Source organism: Carcharhinus amblyrhynchos, chromosome 3, assembly GCF_965287045.1.
Source record: "Carcharhinus amblyrhynchos chromosome 3, sCarAmb.v2.hapA, whole genome shotgun sequence".
Classification (NCBI taxonomy): domain Eukaryota; kingdom Metazoa; phylum Chordata; class Chondrichthyes; order Carcharhiniformes; family Carcharhinidae; genus Carcharhinus; species Carcharhinus amblyrhynchos.
Genome location: NC_137326.1, coordinates 56,423,614 through 56,449,920, shown reverse-complemented (window position 1 = coordinate 56,449,920; position 26,307 = coordinate 56,423,614). Strand labels below are relative to the sequence as shown.

Below are 26,307 nucleotides of genomic sequence, written 5' to 3'. Positions count from 1 at the left end.
TCTTTTTTTGTGACATTGATTGAGGGATAACTCTCCTGCTCTTCAAGTAGCACCTTGGGTTCTTTTATATTCACTCAAGCAGGCAATTGAGTGTAACGATATCTCATCCAAATGAGAGCACCCTGCAGCACTCCCTCAGTACTGCACTGGAGTGCCAGCCTTGTGTTTTTTGTGCACAATCCCTTGAGCAGGCCTTGAACCCAGAAGTTTGGGAGCACTGAGCTGAGAGTACTAGCAACCAAGGTGACACACAAGGGAGAATGCAGCACACTTGTGCAATGGGTCCTTAGCATAGTGTAAGCCCCAGTACCATCCTTGTAAATCAGTAATGCACTCTGCTGTGAAATGCACTGATCTGTAACCAATTCTTTCCCGAGCCACTTCAGTCCAGAAACGATGACAGTTTGGAAAGTAGATGAGTTGGAAAGCTTCATAAAATTAATTTATTAAACACAGAAGTGGCTTTGGGAAGGCTTTAATAAGTGAAACACAATGTTGCACAGTTTGCTTCAAATCCAATCCTTGAGAAATTCGCTCCAAAGGACATAAATGACTGCATCTCCACAGCACGTTCTCTAGGAGCCATTCAGACCATCAGTTTCCATGGTTACAGATTGATTTCAGAATTATTTTCTCCATTATCACTGTTATTTTTTATTATTTTCACATGTTCAGCTTAAGAAACTCACAAAAGCTGACTAACAACTTTGGAAAAGCTAATGCAGCCTGAAATGGCTCCGAATATAATAATCTGACATCTGACAAGTACCGACACTGAAAATGCAGCAGGACACAGGTCCACATCTTCATCTGTAAGGGAGGAAATAGACTACACTCACCTGAATATCAGAAAGCGCACACACACACGTTTAAGGCACAGGACTGACTTACTGGGGAAGGGGTGGCAGGGCAATATGCTGGGGACATACACATGTTGCTAAGGGATTGGTTTTGAAGTTGCTGTTTCCATTGGACATGGCACGGTGGCACCGGACTTGGGTTCAATTCCCAGCTTGGGTCACTGTCTGTGTGGAGTCTGCACATTTTCCCCAAGTCTCCGGGTGCTCCAGTGTCCTCTCACAGTCTGAAAGACGTGCGGGTTAGATGCACTGGCAATGCTACATTCTCCCTCAGTGTACCTGAACAGGCGTCAGAGTATGGCAATTTTCACAGTGAACTTCATTGCAGTGTTAACGTAAGCCTACTTGTGACACTAATTATTAAACTTTGGACTGCAGTCATGCTTGGGCCTCTTCTGAATTATGTTGGCACATCTGGGGAAGCTGGCTGGGTGGGGGAGGAAGATTAACACAACTCTGCTGAGCTGGGCAGTCAGCCCTTCAAGAACCACTGGTAAGGATTGTTCTGCATTAAGTACCAATAGGCAGTCACTCATTTCACAATGCCAAGGAAAATGGCAGCAACCCAGACATCAGTACATAGTGTGCTGCCATTTCCATCGAGTTACAGCACCATCTACCTCCAGTTCAAAAACTGCACTCCTGTTTCTGGATCCCTCTATGATCCCACCCCTCCTAACTCTGTAACCACTTCTAGCCCACAATCCTCCGAGTGCTCTGCATCTTCCAATTCTTTTCGGTAGTGTAACCCCAATTTGCAGCACCATTTGTAGCCAGGCTTTTGGCTGTTTAGCCTCAAAGCTCTGCAATTCCTTCTGCAAATCCTTCTGCCTTTCTACTTGCCTCTCCTTCTGTAAGCCGTTCATAACACATCCCTAATTGACTGAGTCTTTGGTCATCTTAATATAGGAACATAGGACAGTAGGATTAAGAGCATGAGGAGGCCATTCAGCCCTTTGAGGTCTGCTCCACCATTCAATAAGATCGTGACTGATCTCATTGTGGTCTCAGCTCCACTTTCCTGCCTGGCATCCCCATAACTCTTGATTCCCTTGTCAATTAAAAATCTGTCTAACTCTGCCTTAAATAAGTTCAACGTCCCAGCCTCCACTGCTCTCTGGGGAAGAGAATTATAAGACTGACGTTTCTCCTCATCTCCACTCTTAAACTGTGCCCCCCTAGTTCTAATCTCTGCCACTAGTGGAAACAGCTAATGTATCAAGTCCCCTCAAGATAGTACATGATTCAATCAGATCACTTCTCATTTTTCTAAACTCCAACGGGCATGGGCCCCTATTCCTTCAGCCTTTCTTCTCTTTGAATCATAGAATCTCTATGGTGTAGAAGGAAGCCATTTGGTCCATTGAGCCTAAATCAACAACAATCCCACCCAGGCCCTATTTAGTATAACCAATCCACCTAACTTCTTGGAAGTTAGGTAACAGACTGTTCCTGAGGATTTCTTTAGTGCTGGCCTCAATCCTTTCCCTTTCAGAAACAGATTGTGAACCCCATTCTGGGCAGGCTCTAGCTTGTGATTCCCATCTCCCTCCACCTCAAAATGCTGTTTAATGTCTAATGCCTCTGGGACAGACCTATCCTGTCGAGATTCAGGAGTATTTTCAAACTTTGCACTGGCTCAATGTTTAACAACGTGGAACTCCTTGGAGTGTTTAACTGTGTCAAAGGTGTTTGTAAATCAACATGGCTGTTATTCCTGCTTGACTAAAGAGGAGGAGTGGTGGTGGGGGCATGGAGCATCCTCTTTATTTGTTCAACCTTTTAGCATCTACATGGAAAGTGCACAAGCATCATGACTTTATTTATTGGGAAATGGAAGAAACATTTGCTCAAATTTATTGGAAATTGTTTGTGACCCTTTTGGGAGATTAATTACCCTCTTAAGGCTGGGATTCGCTGATCCTGTTTTCCCCACTGCCACTGCCAGTGAGAATGGAGAATTTAGCACTCAGACAAAACTCCGTTCATTGTAGCAGGACCCGAGAATCCCAGCTGCGAACGAGGTTGGAGAATTCTAACCCTTATCTTTTAAAACTCCTTCCTCCTGGGGTGGCAGATAGTCTGTTAGCGGGCGTGGGGAAAGAAATATTTCAAGTGCTTTCGTTCTTTCACTAAAAGAAGTCTCACTGAAAAGAGGGAATTAGGAAAGCATTGCTGAGCACAGCTTGTTGCAGTCGGTATACCTCAAGCAGCAAACGTAGAACTGTACACTCTCCATCCAGATGTTGCATTCACCCACATCTGTGCATTTCTAATGAGGATCTTGAATGTACTCTCATGAAAAATGTATAATTTCATTGGAAAATTGGTCCCTTCTGGTTTACTTTAGCTGCTTTTATGTCTCACAACGGATACACTTTTAATCAGAAACAAAGAAGAGAAAAATAAGTGACATTTGGGTTTTCAAAAGAACAACTGGATTGAGGCCATTACCAGACATGACTACATTAACAATCAGTTTCTACTCTTCAATGGCTACTTTCCTTTCTCTTCACAATCTCTCACTCAACAATTTCCCCTCCCCCTCACAGTTTGCAGATATTCTTGGCCCTCCAACCTGCTCACCCTCTTCCCTGGCACTCTCCCTGCCTAGCTCATACTGGCACACTACTTCCCATTCACCATCAATCAGACCCTCTCCATCTACTTCCCATTCACCATCAATCAGCCTTTCACCTCACCTCCCCCTCCCCCATTCATTCTCCCCACTGCCCTGGTCCAGTGGCATGATTCTGTACTGCCCTAACTATAATAGGAGTTGTGCGATTTAAACAAAAATAAAAAGATGCGGTTTGCACACGTAGGTTCAAAGTAACACACAACAGGTTTACTGAAAGAGATGTTCAATGCACAGAGCAGAAACCGAAGCAAAACAGCAGCCTGTGAAACACCCCAACAACATCACCATCAAATCATGTGATTAGCTTTAAAGTTAGAGTTTATTTATTAGTGTCAGAAGTAGGCTTACATTAACACTGCAACAAAGTTACTGTGAAAATTCCCTAGTCTCCATACTCCGGCACCTGTTCAGGTACACTGAGGGAGAAATTAGCATGGCCAACGCACCTAACCAGCATGTCTTTCAGACTATGGGAGGAAACCGGAACACCTGGAGGAAACCCACGCAGACACAGGGAGAACATGCAGACTCCACACAGACAGTGACTGAAGGCCAAAATTGAACCCAGTCCTTGGCGCTATGAGGCAGCAGTCCTAACCACTGTGCCACGTGCTCTTGAAGCAATCATACAACCACTTAAATATATAACAGATTCTTCCAATAAAATTCTAACTTATCCATGAGAATGTGCATTTAGACCCTCTTTAGAAATGTACCAGATGTGGGCAAGTACAACATCTGGATGCAGAGTTCTACATTTGCTGCCTCTGGCACAGACTGCAACATTCACTACTCAAAGGTACCTTTCCAATTTTCTCTTTTCAATGACTGTGGCTATCAGCATACAAGTCAAACCCTGAAGCTTTGAAAAATCCCTCCAAAAATGGGGGTTGACTTACATGGTAAATATTAACGTAAACCGTTGGCATGGATATGGTCAACTTTGTTGCTTGCTACACAGGGTCTGCTCGGCATAAACACGCCTTAAACTCCCACACATCTTTGCAACACAGCCTGCATCACGTGCTTGGTTCCATACACCTGGTTCTGAGATATGTATGTAAGTAAAACATCAAAATGTGAGGTGAAACATTGAGGCTGACAATTAATGCGAGTTTAGCATGTTGCAGCTCAAACACGGAATGGGGGCAGGGTGGTGCAGTCAACCTATAAACCAAGTATATGCAAACATGAACTTTGGGGACGAAATATTGGGTTATCTTCTATACTGGGTTGACTTATACACCTCAATCTATGGTAGATCTTTTTAATTAAAAAAAAACAGGAAAATTGATCAAAAAGTCTGTTTTTTTCATGCTCAACAGCAGATTATTTGTTATTCTTGGAAAAAAAAAGCTTTCACTGTGCATCATTACTCAGTTGGTCACACTCTTAGCATTGAGTCAGAAGGTTGTGGGTTCAAGTTCCTCTCCGTGCCTTGAGCACAACCATCTAAGCTGATACTGCAGTCCAGTAATGAGGGAGTGCTGTGCTGTCAGAGGTGATGCTGTTGGATCACATGTTAAAACTGAGGTTTATTATCTGTCATTATCATAACTGCTGTTTATGGGAACTTGCTGTGCGCAAATTAGCCGCCATGTTTCCTACACTACAACAATGACTACACTTCAAAAGAGTTTGATTGGCTGTAAAGTGTTCTGGAGTATCTGGCAGTGGTGATAGGCACTATATCAACACAAGTCTTTTTTTCTACACCCATCTTCGCAAATTCAACTTCCCTTAGCTCTCTTTGTCTCTTTCGCTAAAGGTGTTGGGAATGATTACAGGAAAGTAAATATTTCAGCAACATATAATTACAAGTGCTTTCCTTTTGAGAAACCTTGTGTCAGGTTAACACTCAAGTATGATGTACAATAAGCAATCGTGTGCAGGGAATATCCCAGCAGTACCCATGAATAACAAAGCAGATGTATAAATTTCTTTTCCATTGCAGACTAACACTGAGAAATGTTCCTCGAATGAATTTGGTCAGCAAATGAATGTAGCTCACGGCCAGAGTCCCACAGTATACAAACTGTTTTCTTATCCTGCCCAGATTATCTATACTTGGAAGAAAGTAGCTTTAACTTATGTTGGGTCAAGTGTTTTTTTTAACTCACTGGATATGGGTGTTGCTGGCTATGCCAGCATTTATTGCTTATCCCTAATTTCCCTTGAACTGATTTTGGAAGCCAACCACATTGCTGTGGATCTAGAGTCACATGTAGGCTAGAACAGGTAGGCACAGCAGATTTCCTTCTCTAAAGGAACAAAATTAGTGAATCAGTTGTTTTATTTAAAATAATAGCTTTTTATTCCAGATTTTTACAGAATCAAAATTTCACCATCTGCTGAGGTGGGATTTGAATCCAAAATCCCAGAACATCACCCTTGGTCTCTGGATTACTAGCCGAATGCTTGTGTCCAAATCATAAGGTTCCATACTCAGTCCTACTCCACAACAGACAAGGCTGACACTCCAGTGCAGCACTGAGGGAATACTGTACTGTGAAAGATGCCATCTTTTGAGTGAAGTGTTAAATTGAGGCCCCATCTGTCTCCTCGGATGGATGTCAAAAACCCCATGACACTATTTGGAAGAACAGCGAGGGAGTTATCCCCAGTGTACTAACAAATATCTATCCCCCAATCAACATCACAAAAGGAAATTATCTGCCCATTGTAACATTGCTACTTGTGGGGTTTGTGTGTGCAAAGTGACTGTTATGTTTCCAATATTACAAAATAGCTACACTTCAAGTAGTACTTAATCAGCTGAAAGCATGTTGAGACATCTGGCAGCCATGAGAAATGCTGTACAAATACATGTCTTTCTTCGAGGACAGAAGAATTTTGGGCCTTAAATTGAACGTGTGGGTATTGATTCAGTTTTTAATACAATGAAAGAAAAGTGAGGGAATCCATCAAAACAGGAAAATGTTTCACTCACTCTCAACGTGACATCAGTAAAACCAAAGTGGGTGTAGGGGAAGCAGTGGGGGTAATGGTTCTGTTACACCTGCTGATGGTCTCGGGGCTTCAGGCCTGGTCCTGGTGAGTGAAGATTCCTGAATGCTCAAAGTTCTGAAACTGGCCAAATTTCAATCACTAATCCTGATGGATTCTGTCATAGAAGCTGCTGCATCTGTTCAGCCTGAAGCAGTGCGGGCACTCCCTGTTTGACAAAAATTCAACGTTATCCAAACGCTATTTTGGCCTTGGATTCCAAATGCTGTGAGCCTGGAAGATGACCCTAAGATGGCTGGAATTAGGAGCACAGTCCAGGTTCACCTAGATTACAGGTCATTTACACTGAACTGAGGGACAAGGATGGTGTGAGGAGGTGAAGCAGCCCATGCCAATAAGCAGCAAGATCGGGATGAGATTCCTGGCTTGGGCTGATAAGTGACAAATAACATTCGTGCCACACAAGGGCCAGGCAATGACCATCTCAAACAAGAGAGAATCTAATCATCATCCCTTGACATTCAATGGCATTACCATTGCTGAATCCCCCATCTTGGGAGTTACCAGAAACTGAACTGGACTAGCCATGTAAACTCAACTCTTGGCTCCCCAAAGCCTGTCCACCACCACAAGTCAGGAATGTGATGGAATACTCTCCGCTTGTCTGGATGACTGCAGCTCAAACAACACTCAGGAAGCTCAACACCATTCAGGACAAAGGAGTCCAGTTGATTTGTATCCCATCCACCACCTTCAGTTCCTCCATCGCTGACACACAGTACCATCTACAAGATGCAGTGCACCAAGGCGCCCTAGACAGCTCCTTCCAAACCCCAACTTCTACCATCTAGAAGGAGAAGAGCAGCAGATACATGGGAGCATCATTACCTCTGGTTTCCCTCAAGCCAGTCACCATCCTGACTTGGAAATATATCACTATTCCTTCATTGACGCTGGGTCAGAATCCTGGAATTCCACTGTGGGTGTATCTATACCATACGGACTGCAGTGGTTCAAGAAGGCAGCTCAACACCACCTTTCAAAGGGTAATCAGGGATGGGCAATAAATGCTGGCCTAGCCAGTGACGCCCACATTCCAAAAATTAAAAACAAAAAGAAGGATGAGCCTTCTACCCATTGCCACTATGTCAAAGGATGATAAAAAATCCAACTCTCACAACATTGTCATGCTCTCTGATTAAGCATAGAGCTGTTGTAGGCTGTGTATTAAAAAGGGACTCACTGTATGTATGCATGAGATATTAAACAGTACCATCAGCTGTCTTCATTGAACAATGCAAGCTCAATGTTCTCGGCTCATGGCTAGGATACAGCATTTTAAAATAATTATTCTTGGGATCAGAGCACTGCTGGCAAGGATGCTATTTATTGTCCAGTTAAATTCAAGAAGATGTTGGCAGGTTCTCTTCCTGAACCATTGAACGGGGCTTTGATACCATTAGGAGTAGTAAAAAACCATCCATGGTGAGAGACTGCAGTCACTGACATATTTCCTACAGCAAAGGTTATTTGTGAATATACTTTTTTCCACATAGCATCTTTCAATTTCCAAGAATGAATTTAAATTCACAAATTTCCAAATCTGGGATCCAACAAATTCTCAGCATCATTAGCCCAGACCCACTAGATTGCTAGTCCATTAATCTAACCACTGGACTATCACACCAATGCAGCAGGGCCCCTCAGCAGCTGCCTATGGACAATGAATATAGTGTATGTTGTACGTGAACATGTACATTCCTTCCTCTTGGACAGACTGTAAGATTGTGCTCAGGCAACCTTGCAATCCAACATCTGTTCATCTCCTCAGACACCAGCTTGCAATGTTTGTCTTTGAAGTTGTGACCACAGTTTCCCTTGGACAGCGGAGGGACTTAGATTGAAATAGGTTGCGGAGTCATAGGGATACACTTTGGCCTAGAACCCTTTGAATATTCAATTCATATGGGCTTGCCCATAAGTAAGTTATTATAAAATGATTTAACAGTGGGTAGCTGTATGTTACTGGAATAGTAACCCAGACATTTAGTCTAATAATTTATAGAATACGAGTTCAAACCCCATCATTGCAATTTGAGAGATTGGATTTAACTTATAAAACCTGGAGATAAAAAGCTGGTGAACACGACACTGTTGGATTGTAGTAAAAACCCAACTGGCTCACTAATGACCCTTGAGGAAGGAAAGCAGCCGTTCTTACATAGTCTGCCCTGTATGTGATGTAACTCCAGAGCCAGAACAACTTGGTTGTGGTTGGCTCTTAAATGCCCTGTGAAGTGGTTTAACAAGCCACTGCCAGCACCATCACAGAACAGTACAGAATGGGCAACAACTGCTGACCTTATGAGCGATGCCACAGTCTGAAAATGAAATCGATCTCCGTTTAATCTTTCCAACCGCAAATTTCCATTAAATTAAGAATCATTTTGTAAACAAATTCATACAAAGCGCTTGCATTCCATTTACAGAATTAACTTGTATTGATTCGACAAGCCTGTGTGGTCAACAGTTTGCAACTCTGGGTGAATGAATTGTCTGAAGTTATAGTGCTGTCGGAGAAGCTGGGGGATATGTTAAAGATTGCCACATTAACACATTGCATCAAATCAGTGAAACCGTTGAGGAGATGTTTTGATTGTGCAGTGAGTCTGTTTATTAATTCACATCCAGCCATTTCGCAGCTGATGGAAGTGGTCACATCAAAACGCACCCTGTCATCATTTTTCAAAAAACTTGTGCTGAAAACAAAGTGCATAATTTTAATCTAAAATTAAAAGTTATCTATGGGGTGGAGAAGGGATGCTCATAGCCCATACTGCTCCCCCCATTCCCAAAATGGCACATGTTAGGATGGTGTGGGATGAAAAGCATCTGCATTTGGAAGGACAGAGCAGAATAGTGTTGCCTCTCTGTTCCACCATCCAACATCTGGGAAAGAAGACTTGGAAAGAATATGTATTCATTCCATCCCTGGTCACATTTCTCAGAAATGCTCCAAAATGATTGGCCTGGAATCATTCCCTTTGAACTAGTCATTGTATTATGGACAAACATGGCAGTTCATTTCAGCACAGTAAAATCCCACAAACAGTAACTTGATGAAGGACATGTGACCTCTCTATGCTGTTGCTTGAGGGGGAAATATTGGCGAGGACATCAGGACATCCTTGGAGAGAAACCTCCAAAATCATACAAAAGCAAGCAGTAGTCCTGGTTTTCTAGCCAAGAGAAACTTGATTGGCTGTCTTATCCAAAGGATAGATATCTCTAACCGTGTCGTACTCTGTCAACACTATATGAAAGAGTTAATACGGATTTCAGGCTTAAATCTTAAATAATATACCAAGCCAACAAAATTCTCTGGAAGGTGTGGGATACAACATCCATGAAGCAGGCCCCAAAACAAAATCTAGAACACACCCAGTAGGAAAGTGTACAAAGACCCCAGTTTCTGCTCCAGAGATTTGTTCCTTGTGAGGAGATGGCCTTCAGCAGAGGTACAGCTGCAGACATGAAAGAGCTGCCTAGTGGCGGTAATGTGCTCGAGTCTCTCTGAAGCGTACCTGAGCAGTACCTCTGAAAAGGTACGCACCAAATGATCTGTCATGACGGTACTCATGTAGATAGCTGATCTTTTTACAGTCCCAGGTTACTGAATAACTAGTTCAGCATTTACCTGTGACTACTACAACTCCTCTGCTAGGGAAGCACTTGGACACACTGTATAAATATAAACTTGACACAGAAGAATCAGAACCCTAGTTGAAAGCACAATGAGAAATTGTGATGAGAACTTTCACCATTATCTGTGCCATAACCTTTCATTTGCCACATTAGATCCACTGTTACTCATTCACTAATCACTATATATGATGGGTGGAATTTTACGGCTTTGCTAAAGCAAGACCAGAAATTCCAGCCTGAGGTAAACGGACATTTCCGTTATCTGCTCCTCGCCCGCTCTAATTCCGTGGCAGGTGAGGCGGCAGAATTCCGATGTATATTTTTTGTCAATTTTTAAATGTAGTACAAAGGGGCACACTATTGCTCAAAAGGGCAAGTAATGGACTCTCAAGTGCAGTAATGCCTCTTAGTCACATGAAGCAACTAGTAGGTCCATTACTCTAACCATATCCAATGTATTCTGACAAAAGATTAAATGCTGTGGTTGTTAGAAATCTGAAATATAAGCAGCAAATATGCTGCTGTCTTACCTGCTGAGTGTTTCCAGTATTTTCTATTCATTTCTGTAATTTCTTACCTTCTTATATTCTGATGAATATCTCAGTGTGTTTGTGTCATTATGCTGCTCTCTGTTTGGAGTCGGAAATTGTCCACTCAAGCCATTCTCCAGAGACTTGATACACAATTCAGGCTGACACTCCAGCAGATTGCTGCGCAATTGACAGTGCCATCTTTCAGATAAGATATTAAATTGAGGACCGGCAAGATATTCCATGGCACTAATCTGAGGAGAATCCTCCATGGTGTCCCAGTCAATATCCCTCAATTAACCAGAAATTCACTTCGCTATCTGAGGGAGCTTGCTGCTGTGCTTCCCCCATTACCACAGTGACTACACTTCAAACAGAACTTCATTGGTTAGAAAGCAGTTTGGGGGACTTTGAAGGTTGTGAAAAGAGCAATAGTAATGCATAAGTTAGTCGATCATTAATCATGGGGCTGGCTGCTCCCAGCTCAGAATTAGCCCTGAAGATATACCAATTTGCTTTGCAGTCAATGAATTGAAAATCAAAACCAAAGTTCAATAAAAACTGATGTACATGCGCTACAGGGTAAAATATATAATCAGACAATAATAATCCCTGAAAGGCAAGCATCCACCAAGCATAAGCCTCACCTCTGAATCAGAAGGTTGCAAGTTCAGGTCACATTCCAGACAGCTGAGTCTAAATTTCACCCTAAATAATTGTGCCATCTTGCCAAGGAAATGTTAAACTGAGGCCCTCACCATTCTCTGGCTGTAAAAGATCCCAATGGCACTTTGATGAAGTGCAGTTTTCCTTGGTGCCCCGATAAATATTTATTCTACAACTGACATAACTAAGACAAGGGTGCCTGCTCACTATCATGGCCCGCTTTGTTGAAGCTGGCTGCTTGCAAATGGGCTTCCATATGTTTTACATCACAACAGTTTTCAGACTTCAAAATAATACTTCATTAGTTTCAAACATTTTGGGACACACTGATATCATGAAAGATGCTAATGAAACAAAAGTATCTTCTTTCTTATATACATATATACACCAAACAAACAGAACAAGTCAAAATTTAACAAGAACACGGGCAGACACAAGGAATACACAGATGAACAAGTGGTCAGCAAATCACACACAAGCACACACAATGTGCCCACATACAACAAAATGATCAAGATGAAATAATCTGTTTTTCTGCTCTTCATTGAGGGATTAGTACTGCCCAGCACCACACAAACAGTTTCCAGGCTGTTCTGCAGCAGAGTGTCATGGGATCTTCTACATTTGTCTGAGTGGGTAGGTGAAGCTTCAGTTTAATATCTCACCAGAAAAGCAGCACCTCTGATATTGTAGCACTTCCTTATTCTGCACTTCACATCAGTCTTCATTTTTAAGCTCAAGTCCCTAAGCTGGGACATAAACCCCCAACCTTCTGAGCCAGAGCTGAAAAAGCTATTCACTGAGTGAGTAAATCACCTCCTGACTCCACAAAGCCTGTCCACCATCCACAAGGCACAAATCAAGTGCCTGGATGAGCGCAGCTCCAACAACACTGACATGGAAATATATCTTTACCTGCTCACTGTCACTGGGTCACTCCTTCCCTAACAGCACAGTGGGTGTACCTACACCACATGGATTGCAGCGGTCAAGAAAGTAGCTCACTACTGCCCTCTATCCTTCTTAAGGTCAATTAGAGCTTAAGAAATAGGTGCAAGAATAGACCACAAAGCTCATCGAGCCTGCTCCAACATTCAATAACATCAATGCTGACCTTGGGTTTTAACCCCACTTTCCTGTCCTCTCAAAGAAGCTAATTCCTCGAGAGACCAAAACTCTGTCTATCCCAGCCTTGAATGTATTCAGTGATGGAGTACCCACCGTCCCCTGGGGTTGAGAATTCACATCCCCTTTGGGTGAAGACATTTCTCCTCACAAAAGCCATGAGATTGGCCCCCTTATCCTGAGACTGTGTCCTTGTGTTTTAGGTTTGCCGGAGAGGGGTGGGCAATAAATGCTGGCCTAGCCAGCGATGCTCGTGTTCTGCCACAGAAAATGTTCCAATCATAACCCACAAATGGCCAGTGGTAAGAAAGGTCCACCTGAAGAATTTCACTAATAATTGCACTCACAGCAGAGGAGTGAGAGCCAGAAGCCCTTCAGTGTTTACTCCTAGCATTTGTTTGCTTGTAGAACGCGCTGGTATCAAAGCCTGTTTAACCCATTTGTATCAGTTCCCTGGTATCCACATATGTCCAAACCTGGTTTCTCCCTGAATTTTACCCACTGGTTGCAAAGTCTACACCCCTTTAATCATTAGCTCCAAATTCTGACATTTTCCAGTAAATCTCACAATACATTATTCAGATAATGAAGATTAAGGAGCCACTGCGTTCTGGTCTTTTTTTTAGTAATTCTCTACGCTTTGCAGAGTTTGCCAGCACCTGTTTGTGGACAAGGCGCTAGGGCACCCACAGTCAGCCTGTTCAGAATATTCGACCACATTATCCCCTCACAGAAGCACACTCACAGTGTCAACATCTAAACGAAAGGAGTGGGTAAATACTGAAGAGACTTGGCTTCTCTTCGCGTTCAACTCACCCAAGTCTGAGTGTAAGTCTTTCCTCAGCCCGCACAGCATGCCTGCGATGAAATGAATGGCACGGACAGTTCAGCTCTTCCGTGTCCCGGGTTTGGTTTCTCTGGGGGATATTAGTGTGGGTGAAGCTGCTGTTAGCCTCACTCCTCATTCACAGCAGAGTGGCACGGTGCACTTTCACTCACACACAGCTCGCTGACTGCTCTGTCTGCCTCCAGCCTTCCAACCCAGGCAACTTCCGCGCCGATTGTCAAAGCGGTAGCACATGACAGGGTGCTTTTTAAAGAGGGGAGGGAAAGGCTCAGAAAGCCAAGTCACCAAACAAGCCTGGCACGGCTTCCCCTCCCTTGCAGTAGTCCAATATTCCGATGCACTGTGAACCAAACTTCTCTCCCATCTTCAGCGCCTCTGTAAGGCAGAGAACTGGAACACAGTGAGGGCAGGGGTCTGATCACTTAGCCCGGTTCCTCGCTGACAATTCCTGCAGTGACTCCTCCTCACGGAGTGGACGAGCCTCTGCATTCAACTCCCTTTTCCAAATGCTGCTACCCACTCTCTCTCTCTCTCTTCTGTTTCAGCAGGCAGCGGGGAGGAGGAGAGGTTAATCCTCCTGGCAGGAAGAGCTCACCTCCTGCACATTATGAAGCTCGGCTCCCTTTTTACAGTGGGAGGTTCCAGCGCCTGGAAAGTGCCCTTGCCCTGTGTGTGTGTGTGTGTGAAGCTGAGTGCTCTCTACGCGGCAAGCATTTGCTTCCGTCTACACACCTCCCTCCGCCTCCTGGCATTGCAATCCTAGCCACATTGCAGACTCAGGGCTGACACCTTCTTCTCCCTTCCCGGAGTGTGCTATCAGTCACATTGACACCTCTCAGTGAAAACCGTCCTCACTGCCTTCCTTGCCACTTCCCGGGGCGGGCAGTCGTCCACAGATCTGAATATCGAGTAACATTATTCACCTCTCTCCGTGTTTGCATTTGAACTAAGAGTATTACTGGAAGAAGAATATTGAGTTGGCAGACTATTGGCATTGCGTCCACTCCCCACCCCGACCCACATGCCCCCCTCGTCCTTATCCTGTTTTTAAAAGTCAATAAATCTATTTCTTTTTTCTTCACCCTGTAACCATTGAGCTGGGGATCATCTTTCTCAGAGTGTTGTGTTTGGTGACTTGGTTTGGGTAAAGCAGTAAAAAAAGAAAAGAAACTTGCATTACTGTAGCGCCTTTCACCACCTCACCCCAAGGCACTTTACAGAGCACATCTGGTAATGGTTATAAGGTAGACAATCCCAGCTTGCACGCAGCAACCTCCCACAGTATGTGATAATGACCAGATAACGATGTTGATTAAGGGATAAATATTTGCCAGCGCATCAGGGTGAAGTGGCCTGCATTTCTTCAACATAACATCAAGGGATCTTTTACATTCACCCACAGGGTATCCATGTTATTCTTCAACTAAAGGAGGGATGTGATTGCTGTAGAAAGGATGCAGAGGAGATTCACCAGGATGTTGCTTGGGCTGGAGGAGCTCTGAAGAGAGGTTGATTTGCGTGGGGTTATTCTCCTTAGAGCAGAGAAGGCTGAGGGGGCACTTGATCAACTTGTACAAAAATATGATGGATTATTAGATAGGGTAGGTAGGAAGAAACTTTTCCCTTTGGTTAAGGGTCAATAACCAGGGAGCATAGATTTAAGGTCAGGGCAGATTTAAGGGGGATTTGAAGATCTTTCACCCAGAAGGTGGTGGCAATCTGGAATTTACTGCCTGAAAGGGTGGTAGAGGTGGCAACCCTCAACATTTAAAAAGCAGTTAAATGAGCACTTAAAAGGCCATAGCATACAAGGCTATGGACCAAATATTGGAAAATGGGATTCAAATAGGTAGATGCTTGATGGCAAAGTCACGATGGACCGAACAGCCTTTCTGTGCTGTAAAACTCTATACCCTGATTTTACTGGCACAGCCTCCCAAGGCTCATAGGATCACGCCTGAGGCTAGCAGGGAATGCCGTTCTGCGAGCGTCGCCTGCCCCAATTTCGGGGTGGCTGTGCCAGTAAAATCATGGGCTTGTGATTCTGTTAGTGAAACATTCCGTCTTGGAGTGCCAGCCTCAATGTGTGCTCAGGTTTCTGCTGCTTGTCAGGGCTGAGATAGACAGATTTTTACTCAGGAAGGGAATTGAGGAATATTGGGATAAGGCAGGAAAGTGGGCTTCAGGATGATGTATCAGATCTTATTGAATGGTGCAGCTGATTTGATGGGCCAAGTGGCCTACTTCTGTTCCTATGTCTTATGGGCTTTACAAGTGGAGGAGAACATCAGAACATAAGAACATAAGAAATAGGAGCAGGAGTAGGCCATCTAGCCCTTTGAGCCTGCCCCGCCATTCAATAAGATCATGGCTGATCTGAAGTGGCTCAGTTCCCATGATAGATCCCATGATATTATTATTTTGAAGATGAGCATGTGAGTTCTCCCTGTTATTCTGGCCAACATTTATCCCTCAACCAACATCACAAATAGAAAATAATCTAGTTATCGGGATGTGGGTGTCACTGGCAAGGCCAGCACTTCTTGTACAAATTGAATTGCTTGCTGGACTATTTAAGTGTCAACCACATTGCCGTGGGTTTGGAGTTACATATCGGCCAGTCTGGATGGCAGATTTCATTCCCTAAAGGAGCACATGGGTTTTTACAACAATCATCAGTAATTTTATATCCCCGATTTGTGAATTGAATTTAAATTCCAGTAACTGACATTGTGGGATTTGAACCCACATCCCCACAGCATTAGCCTCTGGATTATTAGCTGAATGACTATTACGCCACCAGCTGTTAGAGATGGAGATAATCCATTCTGCCCCCCTAAATAGAAATCCTAGAGTCCCCAAGGTGGAGACCATCCATTCAGTCAGCTGTCTTACCCTGTTTCCCTCTTGTAATGGCCTAATCATGTGCTCAACTCTAAAAGCATTCATATTACCCTTTTAAATATGTAATATCCCTTCCATTTTATTTCTGTGGTCATGACAACAAATTACTACTACATTGTATATAAGACCAATAATCCCCTACACACAGTACTGTGCACCATTAATCATTATAGACAGTCAATAAGAAAGTCAGTCAGGAGGATGTTTATTCCTCTTTGGTTGTCTACAATGTTCTGGAATTTGGCTGTCTTTGACCCTAGAAGTATGATCTGGAACTTCAGGTGGAATTTTACAGGCTCGCTTGGACCAGACTGGAAATTCTTGCCCAAAGTCAATTCTGTTGTAAAACCCTCGCCCGTGCTGATTCCATGGCTGGGTGAGGTGGTAAGGTTCCAGCCTTCTTTTCTTGGAATTAATTCTGCATCATTCTCATGTGGTATAGTAGCATAGGCACAATCATATAGCAACTCAGATTCAACTAAACCCTCCGTAGTAGTATTCTCGCCGGTGACTAAAGAAGTTGGCACTTCTGGAGATGATTCAGAGAAATCATTTCAAGATGGTAACAATTGGTCAGCATGGTGCCACCAATCTAGTTCATCTTTGGTTTGAACTGTGTAAGAAAGTGGACCTGATTCACACTCATGGTAGAATGATGTGTTAACACTCGATCTCCTTGTTGAAATGAGTATTATTTTGCCCTCATTTCTCATCTAGCAACTTGAGATTTTTGTTGAAGCTCTACTATCTCTGAAGTTTCTGGAGTAATAACAAATCAAAAGTAGTTCTCAACTTTCCCTTCATGAGTAGTAATGCAGGTGAACTTTGAATAGTCGCATGAATAGTGCTTCTGTAAGATGAAAATAGCTATTGACACAACATGATAACATGATGCTCTTTTGAAGCTTTTAAAGAATGTTTAAGGATTATACAATTCTTTCAGCTAATCCATTGGTCAATGGATGATAAGGTGCAGATTTTATAAGCAGAATACCATTTGCTCTGAGATAATCCTCAAACTCTTACGGAGTAAATTGTGTTCAGCATTAGTCAGAGTGCACAAAGCAAAAGCTATTGGCTGTTCTTGTGAAGGCATAGTATGTGAAACTATTGCCCCTACTCCATAAGGTGAAGCATTGCAAGCAAGCAGGAATGGTAGCTTTGGATTAAAGTAAACCAATACTTTAGAATCTTGCAAAGCATCTTTGATATCCTTGTAAGTTTTCTCACATTCTGTTGTCCAGTCTCATGACTGTTTCACACATTGCAAATTATGCAATGGCTTCAATAAAATTAGGAATAAATTTGCCCAAATAATTTACCAATCCTAAAAAGGAGCTCAGTTACTCAATTGCCAGATGTGGTGGTTCTAAAATAGCTCTTATTTTTTAGGTGCCTTATGTAGGCCTTTACTGTCAATAACATGACCCAAATACCGGATTGATGTCTGTAAAAAAGTCACACTTTTCTGTCTTGACATACAGACCATGTACTTGAAGACTTTTCCATGTTACTTCTAAATTATTCAAGTGCTGCTGTTCATTGTACTCTATAATTAGAATGCCCTTCAGGTAACATTGTACACCAGAGAGACCACTTAAAACCTGATGCCTCAATCTTTGGAATGGGGCTGGTGTGGTGGTGTTCCAAAAGGCAATATTTTATAACAAAAAAGACCTTTATGAGTAACAACGGTGAGCAATGGTTGAGATTCAGTGGCTACATTCATCAGTTAATATGCTTGTGAAAGATCAATCTTGCTGAATTTTTGCCGATCTGATAACTGGCAAACAGATCTTCAATTAAAGGAAGTAGGTATTGATCAGCAGACAACACTGCTTTTATAGCTGTTATAAAATCACCAAATACAAACCGAACCAAATGGTTTCATGACAAATACAATGGGGGTAGCTCAGTCACTCATTGTAACTGGCTCTATTACATTAGTGTTAACAAGCCATACTAATTATTCTTTGACCTTGGGATGAATTGCATATGGCACTGGTCTTGCTTTGAAACATTTTGGTTGACTATTAGGCATTATCTCAAGTTTCGCTTGAGCTCCCTTCATTGAGCTAAATGTCTTTTTAGATACATTTTTGTACTTATCCAGAAAGTGCTTGAGGTCTGTTTTAGCATCCACCAATCTATTGACAGCACTCCAGTTAAACGTTATCTTCTCCAACCATGATCTCCCAGATAGAGCAGGAAAAATACCATGAACCACATGTTTTTCCACCCAACTTTATACTGATAATGACGTAATCTTTTAATGGCACGATGCTTCAACTTTTGTTGGTATGCAGTCACAGGAATTAAAGATACAACAGTGCCAGTATCAATCTCCATCCTTATAGGTTATCCACTTAACTTTGGATTCACCCAGAGTAAATGTGAGTTCCCTGTATGGATAAGTCAGAGCTCTTCATTACATAAGAACATAAGAACATAAGAAATAGGAGCAGGAGTAGGCCATCTAGCCCTTCGAGCCTGCCCCGCCATTCAATAAGATCATGGCTGATCTGTCACTGCTCAGTTCCACTTTCCCGCTTTCTCCCCATAACCCTTAATCCCCTCTCTTATCAAAAACCCATCAACCCGCGTCTTAAAAATATTTAGCGAGGCAGCCTCCACCACTTCAACGGGCAGAGAATTCCAGAGATTCACCACCCTTTGAGTGAAGAAGTTCCTCCTCAACTCCGTTCTAAACCGCCCCCCCCCCCTTTATCTTGAGGCTGTGCCCCCTAGTCCTACTGTCTTTTTTGAGCGGGAAGAGTCTCTCCACCTCTATCCTATCCATCCCATTCATCATCTTATAAGTCTCAATGAGATCTCCCCTCATTCTTCTAAACTCTAACGAGTACAAGCCCAGTTTATTCAGCCTCTCCTCATAGCTCAACCCCCTCAACTCCGGTATCAGCCTAGTAAACCTCCTCTGCACTCCCTCCAAGGCCAAAATATCTTTGCGCAGGTGCGGTGCCCAAAACTGCACACAGTACTCCAGCTGCGGCCTCACCAATGCCCTATACAGCTGCAGCAAGACCTCCCTACTTTTATATTCAATCCCCCTCGCTATGAAGGCCAGCATCCCATTCGCCTTCCTGACCACCTGCTGCACCTGCAGGCTGGGTTTTTGCGACTCATGCACAAGGACCCCGAGGTCCCTCTGCACCGTCGCCTGCTGCAGTTTTTCACCCCGTAAGTAATAATCCTTCCTACCATTATTCCTACCAAAGTGGACCACCTCCCACTTGCCAACATTAAATTCCATTTGCCATTTCCTGGCCCATTCGCCCAGCCTATCTAGATCCTTCTGCAGACTCTCCACACCCTCCGCACAATTTGCCGTTCCCCCTATCTTGGTGTCATCAGCAAATTTCGACATTATGTTTCTGGACATTCTCTTCTTCATAGTTCTAATTCTCTTCCGTGTTGTAAATTATTTTTGTAGAATGCAACTTGCTCTTCTTCAAGAAGGTACCCTCTTCTTTGGAATATTCTTCTCGGGGGAAGCTGGTCTTACCCAAAAAGCTTTTGCAATGTGACCCATTTTGCCACAATTCTTGCTTTGACTATTCTTGCTCCAGCATTCACTCACTGAATGGCTCATTTTGGCGCATCTATGACCCAGCTTTTGCTGTTTTGACTTCTTATGGGCAGTTCCCAACTTGTGGATCTTCATTTCTGCACTAAATTGTGAAACCTCTTTAGCAGCCAGTTCTATTGATACTGTGACTTCTACTGCTGTCTTTAAAGTCAAAGCATGTTCAGTCAGCAATCTTCCTTGGATAGCCTCATTTTTGAGCCCATAAACTGGACAATCTTGAAGAATATTTTATAATGATTTATCAAACTCAAATTGTTGTGCCATCCTTCTTAATGTTGCCACTATACAGGACCTTGGTGAGACCACATTTGAAATATTGTGTACAGTTCTGGTCACCTCACTGTAAGAAGGATGTGGAAGCATTGGAGAGAGTGTAGAGGAGATTTACCAGGATGCTGCCTGGTTTGGAGGGTAGGTTTTATGAGGAAGGGTTGAGAGAGCTGGGGCTTTTCTCTTTAGAGCGGAGGAGGATGAGAGGTGACTTAATAGAAGTTTATAAGATAATGAGGGAGATAGATAGAGTGGACGTGCAGAGACTATTTCCTCGGGTGGATGTTACTAGGGGGCATAACTATAAGGTTCATTGTGGGAAATATAGGAAGGATGTCTGAGGTAGGTTCTCTACTCAGAGAGTGGTTGGGGTGTGGAATGGACTGCCTGCTGTGACAGTGGAGTTGGACACTTTCGGAACTTTCAAGTGGTTATTGGATAGGCACATGGAGCACTCCAGAATGATAGGGAGTGAGATAGCTTGACCTTGGTTTCAGATAAAGCTCAGCACAACATCAAGGGCTGAAGGGGCTGTACGGTGCTGTACTAATCTATGTTCTAAAGTGAACAATTCTTTTGCGCTCCATTTGATTCCTTCAGTGAAACCAGAACTGTTCAATGATGATCAATGGCTTTGAAAAGAGTAAGGGTCTTCAAGAATCTTTGTCAAATCATTGTAAGTTTTGGTCCCTGGCTTTGCTGGATGTCTCAAGTTCCAGAGCAAATTGAAGGTTTTACTTCCTATTGTACTGTGAAAACGTGGTATGAGCAACTCATTTGCTATTGTATTTGCTTGTACAAAGCACTGAAACCACTCTGCATAGGATCTTCATGATTCGTTTTCTTAATTGAAAGACCCATGGATCCTAATTGACCTACTGTTTCTCTTGCAAGCACTAGTAACTCAAGACTGCTTGGTAAATTTTTAATTTTACTGTCTTCCCAGTACTCCCCTTTTTATTCTGGAGGCCATTGAATTGATGTTTTTTTGTTTTTCAAATTACCCCAGCCATAAAGCAAAGCATCCTCTTTTCAAATATGCCAGAAGCCTCGAATCTCGCCCATCTCCGATTCAGAAAAAATCCCTCTTTTAAAACCATACAGAAAACATTTTTCCTTCTTGGTTTTCCTGCACTGGCACTTCAATCTTTAATCCTGTTGCTGCTTCACCCTAGCCTTCTAATATTGAAGTGTGAGGACCCACAATGTTTTCTTACGACTTAGAATCTTTTCTTGATGTTCTCAGTGAAACAAATTCCAATTCGTTGCCAATTTTCTTTTTGTGTAATATTTGGAATTCTGGATTTTAAGCAGAAAGAAAAGCTGTAGCTTGCACACATAGATTCAAACTCACAACAATAGATTAATTCGAAGAGCTCTTGCCTGTACGGAGTACAAACTGGAAGTAAAATATGGCATGTGGCAATACCCTAATCGCATCACCACCAAATCATGTGATCAGCTCTTAAAACATTCATGCAACCCTTTTAAATATGAAACAATTCTTTCTCATCAAGCCAGACATCCCCCAACATTTCTGCCCTAGCCCCTAAAGCCTCAATCACTAATTTTTTTTTCATTGACTTCAATGTTTTCTCCAAGTTCCTCTCATCCCCTTTGATTTTGCACTCTCATAAACTAACAGAGTACCTGATCTTGCTTGCTGCCTCCCCATGCTAGCTGACATTGCAAGTGGGTTCCCCTGCTCAGGCACCAACTGTTCCCCCTTCCTTTCAAAATTGTCACCCCTCTCCTCCTCAGAAAGACCCACCCTCAACTCTTCTGTCCTCCCTTGAGGAGAAATCTCTTCACTCAGAAGTTGATGAAACTGTCTAATTCTCTACCAAATAAGGCCATGGAGACCAAATACCTGAATATATATATCAGAAGGAAACTGATTTCTAGACTTTAAAAGCTTCAAGGGTATAGGGAGAGCGTGGGTGAATGGTGATGGGATAGAGAATCAACATATGTTAACTCCATTCATCAGTTGTGGGGAAGCTGGAATATATTATCATGTTGAATGACAGAGCAAGCTCAAAGGGCTGAAAGGTCCACTCCTGCTATTTTTTTATCTTTCTAAGTTGTTGTGTGAGTTGGCACCTTGCAAATTTGCGCCCACGTTTCCTGCAACTCTCCAATTGGGGTTCTCTCCTTCCTCCATCCTGGTTACTGATCACTGTTCATTTATTTGCCCAATTTCCACACAGGTACCTGGAGTGGGTACTGTTGGGCTGTCTGGAGGCAAGGCAATGGCAGTGACAGGCAGTTTAAAGTGCCCAAAGGCAAACTGCAAATTAGCTGGTGCCAACTGTAAGAAAGGAAGCAGTCATCCAGGACGCTTGCTCTTGAAGGATGGATCCCTCGCTGAACAGCTGTTCAATCTGCCAAGCTGGGCTGCTCGATTGTTCAATCTCACAGCTCATGGACATTTTCGACAGCAATGCTCTGCTCTCAGACTGCCAGTTTGCAACAAAATCAGCTAAATGAACAATGATTGTGAAAGCCTTATTTCTAAGGGGAGAGGCTGAGAGAAGAGGACAGTGCCTAATGAAGCAGCTTCTTAAAATGCCATAGCAGGGCAAATGGGAAATGGGCCCAAGTAATTAGATATTAACAGTAATCAAAGGAATGGGCTGGAAACTACATCATTGCTCTGACTGCCCACTGGATTCTTTACTGAATTTTTGCTAGCGGTTAGGCTTGGTTGTTTCTGGAATTCTCTTCTCCAGAGAGCAGTGGAGGCTGCATCATTGAATACATTGAAGGCAGGGTTCGACAGATTTTTGATGGACAAAGGGCGTCAACAAGGTTTATGGGGCAAAATAGAGTTGAGGCCACACCAGATCAGCTATGATCTTATTGATTGGGCAGAGCAGGCTTGAAGGACCAAATGGCCTCCTAATTTATATGCTCCCGTGTAGCACGGTTAAATTCAGCAGAGAATGCTGAAATACATACCTCAGTCCAAGAGCTCAGTGGCTATTACTATTCTTAAATAGGGGCCTGTCTCACAGAGTATTCAAGGTGTTTAGAACTGATCAAACTGCTCCATCCACTTCCAACACCCAATGTGATAGACATCTGCCCGATTGACAGAAACATTTGTAGTGAAGTATTTGAATGAGGTTTGTGGGAGGGGGCAGGATTATGACATATTGTGGGCCCTTCAGCAACCAGGAGTGGCACAGATTAGGTTTCTATTTAGCTGCCATTATGGGTCCGAGATTGGAGTTTTACTGAGATAAGTAGCATGCAAGTAATGAGTACCCATGTTGCAATGCCAAATCAGTAAAAGTGTGTCCTTACTGTAAATGTACTGCTTGTCCTGGCTGAATTTACATTCGACTCAGTATGTTCTGAGTTCAACTCCCAATTTGGACTCAAGCAACTGATCCCCTCCAATTTGATTTTCAAGTTCGCGGATGACACCACCGTAGTGGGTCAGATCTCAAACAATGATGAGACAGGGTACAGGAATGAGATAGAGAATCTGGTGAACTGGTGGGGCAATAGTAATCTCTCCCTCAATGTCAACAAAACAAAGGAGATTGGCATAGAATTCAGGAAGCATAAAGGAGAACATATCCCTGTCAATGGGGATGAAGTAGAAAGGGCGGAAAGCTTCAAGTTTTTAGACGTCCAGATCACCAACAACCTGTCCTGGTCCCCCGCCCCGGCATGCTGACACTAAAGTTAAGAAAACCCACCAATGCCTCTACTTTCTCAGAAGACTAAGGAAACTTGGCATGTCAGATGCGAATCTCACCAACTTTTACAGACACACCACAGAAAGCATTCTTTCTGGTTGTATCTCAGCTTGGTATGGCTTGTGCTTTGCCCAAGACTGCAAGGAACTATAAAAGGTTGTGAATGTAACCCAATCCATCACGCAAACCAGCCTCCCATCCATTGACTCTGCTGCCTCGGCAAAGCAGCCAGCATAATTAAGGACCCCACACACTCCGGACATTCTCTCTTACATCTTTTTCCGTCAGGAAAAGATACAAAAGCCCGTGGTCACATACCAATCAACTCAAGAACAGCTTCTTCCTTGCTGCTGTCAGACATTTGAATGGACTTACCTTGTATTAAGTTAATCTTTCTTTACACCCTAGCTATGACTGTAATACTACATTCTACACTCTGTCATTTCCTTCTTTATGAATGGTATGCTTTGTCTGTACAGCGCGCAAGAGACAATACTTTCCACTGTATAGTAATACATGTGACAATAATAAATCAAATCAGATCAAATGATTGAAGCCATCACATCAGTGCATTACTGAAGGAATGCTGCCTTTTCAGAGTGGCTGCATTTCACACCATGCCATAAGCTGCCTGCAGATGTAAAAGATCCCACTGGACAATCCATAAGGAGTTGTCTTTGGCCAAATCTCTTCCTTCAACCAACGTCACCAAAATGAAACAGATCATCTGCTCATTCATTTGAAGTCCATGAGGCGAATGAGTTAAAATCAGGCAGCGGGAACATGAAGCATGTTCTCACTTTAGCAACAAGAAAATGCCTGGCAATCCTTTGAGCTTGTTCCATCTTCTTTTGGATCCTAGCTGACATGTACAGGCAACTCCACTAACACGCCTCGGCTCTGTATCCTTTTAACATCAGATGTGGGGAAGTTGGAATATGTTGTTGGGGACAGACTGACTGAGCTATTGAACAATTATGAGATGATCAGAGAGAACCAATACAATTCTGTCAAAGGTCTCATGTCTGACCAATCTAGTTGAATTCTTTGAGGAGATAGTTAATAAGTTAAATTATTTATTTAGTAAATGCCCAAAGCCAGGCGACAGCCACCTCATAAGGTGATTAGTCCATCACTTAGTCTGTAGAGGGGGCACTCCTTGGTAATGTGAAGCATTGTTTGTGTCTCTCCACGAGTACATAAAGGGTTTGTACTGAGGAACCTATGATGGAAGTCTGCTGTACATGGCCGTGTCCTGTCCTGAACCTGTTTAGCAAGTACCACGGTCACCATGGTAATAAGGTAGATAAGGGAGCATCTATGAATGTTACCCATATTGATTTCCAGAAGGCATCTGATAAGGTCCACACTGAAGATTGTTAGAAAGCATACAGAATTGGAGAGCATCTTTTGAATTGCGTTGGAAATTGGTCAGGAGGTAGCAGGCAGAGAATGGAGATAAAAAGTGGGTACATGACTAGCATGATATTCTACAGGGATTTATAACTAGGCCTCAACATTACACCAGATTTGTTGATGACTTGGATGAAAGAAATGAGAGTTTAATATTCAAATTTGAAGACGACAGTAAACTAGGAAGGACAGCAACTAATGCTGATTGGAACATGATTTAGCAAAAGGACATTCACAGTTTAAATAAACGGGCACAAACTATGTCAAATGCAATTGCTCGTGGACATCTAGTTTGGACTCAAGGGAGATAAATTAGATTATTTTCTAAATGTAGAGCAGCAAAGAGATCTGGGAGTACAAGTAAATGAATTGTTAAAAGCCAGTAGATGGATAAGCAATAAAAAATGCCGTTGTGTTTTCTCTAGTCATCAATTAAAAAGGGGAGGGAATCAAGTTTCAGTTGTATAAAACCTCAGTGAGCCTCCATCTGGAGTACTGCAATCAATTTTAGTCATCACAGCTAAGGAAGGATATATTAATCTGGTAGTTCAGATCCAGCAGAATCTAAAAGTGTCAACTTATGAGACCAATTTGCAGAAACATGATTGGATTTCCCCTGAGTTTAGAAGTTTGAAGGATGATCTGATTGAGGATTTTTAATATTAGAAAGGGTTTGTTGGAGTAGATACAGAGTAACTATTTCATCTGGTGGGTCAATCAAATCAAAGAAACATATTTTTAAGATTGAAGGGTATTGGGTATCGCTGGGTAATGGGAATGAAGGGAATTGTGTATTGAAGGATATTGGGTGTCGATGGGTAATGGATATTGAAGGATATTGGGTATCTATGGGTAATGGGTATCAAATGGTATTGGGTATTGAAGGTATTAGGTAATGAAGGGTAATGGGTATTGAAGCATCAAGGGTATCAAGGTGTAATGTGTACTGAAGGGTAATGGTATAAAATGGTAAGGGGTATTGAAGGATAATGGATATTGAAGGATAATGGATATTAAAGGATAATGGATATTGAAGGATATTGGGTATTGAAGGATATTGGG

The 26,307-nt window shown here is 42.8% G+C and overlaps 1 protein-coding gene across 6 annotated transcripts in view; it reads right to left on the bottom strand.

The window, feature by feature from the left end:
• Positions 1-26,307, bottom strand: part of grip2b (glutamate receptor interacting protein 2b) — a 357,455-nt gene that overhangs the window by 148,988 nt on the left and 182,160 nt on the right. Inside the window, exon 1 of one of the 6 annotated variants that reach the window (XM_080184167.1) lies at positions 13,311-13,513. The exons of the other annotated variants lie outside the window; for them this stretch is intronic. Coding sequence (XP_080040293.1) covers positions 13,311-13,350 — 40 coding nt within the window. The 5' untranslated portion in view covers positions 13,351-13,513. Of the gene's footprint in view, positions 1-13,310; positions 13,514-26,307 lie in introns of those variants that run through there. 6 annotated transcript variants of the gene reach the window in all.